At 41.7% G+C, this 4,695-nt stretch overlaps 1 protein-coding gene across 1 annotated transcript in view; it reads right to left on the bottom strand.

Moving 5' to 3' along the window:
* The window catches only part of TTC39A (tetratricopeptide repeat domain 39A), a 35,643-nt gene extending 32,144 nt beyond the window's left edge, over window positions 1–3,499 (bottom strand). Inside the window, exons 1-2 of the mRNA XM_009077943.1 lie at window positions 3,462–3,499; window positions 1,328–1,432 (exon numbers count right to left, since the gene is read on the bottom strand). Of these exons, the coding sequence (XP_009076191.1) occupies window positions 1,328–1,432; window positions 3,462–3,499 (143 nt within the window). The remainder of the gene's footprint in view (window positions 1–1,327; window positions 1,433–3,461) is intronic.
* Window positions 3,500–4,695: the final 1,196 nt, after the last annotated feature.

Below are 4,695 nucleotides of genomic sequence, written 5' to 3'. Positions count from 1 at the left end.
ATAAGGGCCTCCTCATAACAACAGGCTAACATGAAAAATTTGTTTCAAAATGGTTTTGCAGTGTGGAATACAGTCAGGTACAAACCCAGAGTATCAGCTCATGAAATATGTTCTGCAGAGCCCAACAAAAGCTGAATGAAAACCAGATGCAACAGAAGAAAAATGGATTTAGAGAATGAAGAAAGTCCAGAGCCTCCCTAGCTTGTGCAAATCCCCCTCAGTAAGAAATAAGAAATAAGAAATATCAGTAAGATATTTCCTTATTTTATGCCAAGCACCAAATAAGGATTTTCCAGATGGGCACAAGGGCTTTACTGTCAGATTTTAATGAAAACACAGTTATTCTTCTTACTGTTTTTATTATATCTTCCGATGATATATAAACACTAAACAACACTTCTGTGAATAAAATCAGCACTGTTAATACAGCTCACACTACCATTTATCATTCCTGTCTTTCCCACAGTGCACTTACATGGCTAAGCTGCAGATACTGGCATCAAACACAAGGCTGATACAGATATGTGTTACTGACTCTAGTAACCCCTCATGCACATTTACTTGTTTCGTATTCCAGTGGCCCAAAAGAAGGCAACTTGCTGATGGCTCAGACATAAATGGAGTAAAAACTGGGATGGGAGGAATTTAAATTAACCGCAGACTTCAACAAGTCAAGAGCACAGGTAACTTCAGGCCAGGTATGACAGATCACAGACAATGTAAAGACACAGCAATTTTTAGAAACTATTTTCTGACCTCACTGCGAGCAGCTGGGCCACTCATTACATGTCAGGCTGCAACATAATTGCAGAGTGCACGACCACAACACTGAATTGCAAAGTAAGCTGTGAGAAAGTTGCTGCAAGGGGTTATTAAAAAAAACAACCAACAAAAAAAGAATTCATACCTAATGTGTCTCAGACCTTCAAATCATGGTCATTTGCTCATTTAGACACAAAATTATACATTTTCAAATTCTCACAGTGTGCCGAAAAATGTGGGAAAGGAGACAAAAATGAAAGGTGACAGAAGATGGTTTTGATTCTTCCGGGAGCAAGAATCTCATATACTGCACTACAGCTGAGGGACATCAATTCTGTACTTTTAGTAGATATCTTTAATCTGTCTTGTTATTTACCCACCCAAATGTAAAGCACTTAGTTCCCCAAAACTTAACACATTAACTTACCACCCCCTTTCTGAATCAAAACCATACAGACTTACCAACTATTAACAGAGAAGCAGCTGTCTAATTAAATCTCCTGAGACATGGTGAAGCAAAGAAAAACAAACAGAGGAAAAATAGTAAAACTTATCATCAACTTACTTTGCTTGCAAAGAATCCAAAGCATCTGAGAACTTGTTGTTAAGAAATAAATCCAGAGCTGCCATACATTCACGCAATGCCACGTTGAGGTCTGATGTAGGTGTCCTGCCAGAAGAGATAATAAACTCAGCACATCTGTTCTCCTTCTATCAGTGCATCACTGCTACATCTGAACACCCCTTCTTCAGTTCCACCCTTACTCCAATGCATAAGCTGCTACTCCATCTCTAGTGATTATAAAAAATGAAAGTGACTTCATTATGTTTGAGTATTTGGGGTTTTTAAAGTGCAGGTACTACACATAAGAACTTGGACATGCAGAAATCACCATGTGAGAGCACAGCAATTTGACGAGCTCAGGTATCAGGAACACAGAAGCAGTGGGTGATGATGCACACCTGACTGTAAGGCTGACAAACTGCAGGCTAGTGACATTATGACTATGTTGTCACTTTAAGGACGAGACATTGTCAATCTACATCAGATCATTATACCAATGCTGCTGGAACATCTGCTTTAGTTCATCTCACATTCAGCTCATAGTTCCTGACCAATACAAACTTGCAGGTGGGTCAAAATTTCACATTGTGCATTGTGCATGTTCCTGGGAACATCACTCTCCCTAAGAAGTGTTAGTGCACTCCAAAAAACCCCAAACTCCTGCTGCATCTTGAAATCAGCAGACTCTCAGTGGCTTACTCTGGCTGTACTTTTCTCCTTCACAACACCCAGATGTCAGCCTGACCTGTCACAAGGGTTCTCAGCTGGTCTTTAGGTTACTGGCAACAGGATAATACAGACCAGCTGAGTTAGTTTGGCCCAAGTTCATCACCACCAGAACTGCTGGACTAAAAAAATCCACATAAGAAACAATAAGGCCTTGCACTAACAAAGTTAAGGTCACCTGGTCAATGCCAGGACTGATCATTAGATGCAGATGTTTCAACTAAGAGCCATACTGCACTAGTATGTTGCATACAAGTCTGTACAAAAAAACCTCCAACAAAATACAAACACATCCTCATCATGATCCTGACTCCGAACAGCTCTAACTAATGTGATCTATCTTGTGACTTAGAAATTGTTAGTTCCTAAAAAAAAAAAATTGCACAACCCAGACTGCTGAAAGGAAAAACAGAAAGCAAAGTCCTGATATCATCTTAAGTAAAAGGCAGGGGAGCAGATAACATCAGTAATAACCACCCACTGCAACAGTGGTTTGGTTTTGGTTTTAAGAATAATGACTGCAAAGAAATAAAGAACATAATTACATATATGAAAAGCAGGACGGTAAATTTGAGAGAAGCATTATATGGCAGTGTTTATAGTGGCTGTTGTCATCACACTTCAGATACATTGGAAATCCCTCTGCACCCGAGACACTCTCCAAGTGCTTTGCAAACATTGATGAACCAAGTGCTGGCAACCATCTCATTCAACATGCAATATCATGTCTGCCTAATTATTCTGAGACCTACTTACTGTACTAATTGACACTTTGCCAGTTACTGCTTACATGTATTACAACTCTTACTTTCCTCTTATAAATCTGTGTCCCTGAACCAAATAGCATATTTAACACCATATAAAACACATTGTCATCTGTTTTAAATTATTTAGACTCGTAACACTTTACCTGGGGGTTTCGTTTGTTTGTTTCTCCTCATGCAGGAGAATTACCCCATTCAATACAAATAAACCTTTTCAAAATATTCCTTTGAAACAGAAAGATGACAAAATAAAAAAAACCTAAAACACTGTTGAAGCTCAAAGCACAAATAAGATATTAATTACTTGGCATCTTTTCTGGAATAAGAATTAACAACACAGTGCCACCCACAGCAGCAGGAAAAACACAAGCTGCACACTTCCCTCATGCTCCAAGGAAAATCACCATCCGATGTAGCTCCCAACTAAAGGGCTTAGGATCTGCACACAGTACACACATAAATGCTACAAATCATCATTCGTCACTACTAACAACAGGGAAGAAATGCTTTAAACTCGAGAGTGCTCAGCATTTCAGCAAACTGATTAGTCACGCTCCAGTGGGCTGCAGATTCTCTCCTGCTTCCAACAGCAGGATCAGAACTGCCTCTAAGCCAAATGGAAAACACTGTGCGCTGCTACTCACCTTTCTGCTAAGTCTCTCGTGTTTTCTGACATAGTCATGGTCAGCTCACCCAGCGTTCAGGCCGAACAGCCAGAGCAGCGCGCGGAGCTGCTGTCCGGCTGTGAGCCGCAGGGCTGAGCGCAGCGCAGGGCAGGGCAGCGCACGCTGCCACCCGGCACTGCCGGCGGGTCAGCAGCAGCACTGATGCACCAACGACAGCCTACAAAGGAGCCATTTGGAAGCCAGTCTGTGCCACATGAAGGACACATGTCACTGGATACCACTAACGCAGGAGGTGCTGGCAGCTGCCAGCGTCTCTCTGATCCACAGACCTGTCTGCACTGAGCAGCAGCAGCAGCTACATTTCATTCAGTCCCAGCTAGGCAGAAATCAAATATCTCTGTAATTACAGAGCTGAAACAACAAGAATTACTGCATGTGGCAGTGGACCACACCAGAAACCTACGAACCAGAACGGAGAGTCAAACGAGAGCAGCTGACATGCAGAACTGAGGCGTCAATAGCTGCATATTATGAGAAACACAGGCGAGAGAGACAAGCAAGTACTTCTTCCCAGCAACAATTGTCCCCAAAACAGGCTTCAATCCACCAGCCAAACTGCTGCTTTTATTAGTTCCTGTACCTTTGGGAAGTACTGAGACTACATGCTCTTTGTAAAAATCTCTCTTTAATGTCATGGAAAATGAGGCAAGTTGGCATTAACAATTTAATCAGTGCAATGAGTTCATCTGGCTGATTTTGCCCCAAAAAACAGGGTATGCTTCTGAACTGCTTTGCTGGGACATCAGCAGGACTGGCCCTGTATATAGGCACATGGTGTGATTCTCAGGGGTGTCCTGTGCAGAGCCAGGAGTTGGCCTTGATGATGCTCCTGGGTCCCTTCCAACTGTGAATATACTGTGATGACTACAAGCAGCAGAAGCAGTTCTCTCTCTCATTATGACAGCTGGACTGTAGAAGCTGATCAGCTACGATCTACTTAGGTTAGTTCCTCCAAGAGCATCTACTGCTGAAAATTATCCATTTGCTAAATTACACAAAATTATACATTTGCTAGATTACAAAAGCTGCACCAATAATGAAGACATCAACTGCTGAATGATAATGTCAGGAAGATACTCTGAAGCCATTAACATACCTGATTAAATCTCTTGCAGTTTTTATGGCACCCTGTGGAGGAAAAGCCTGTGCTGCCTTTGGTATAAAAACTACTGTAACAGATCCACAGGCTGCC

The sequence above is a fragment of the Acanthisitta chloris genome, unplaced genomic scaffold, assembly GCF_000695815.1.
Source record: "Acanthisitta chloris isolate BGI_N310 unplaced genomic scaffold, ASM69581v1 scaffold27430, whole genome shotgun sequence".
Classification (NCBI taxonomy): domain Eukaryota; kingdom Metazoa; phylum Chordata; class Aves; order Passeriformes; family Acanthisittidae; genus Acanthisitta; species Acanthisitta chloris.
Note: the sequence above shows the minus strand (reverse complement) of the source record. Positions and strands in the feature narration are given on the sequence as shown.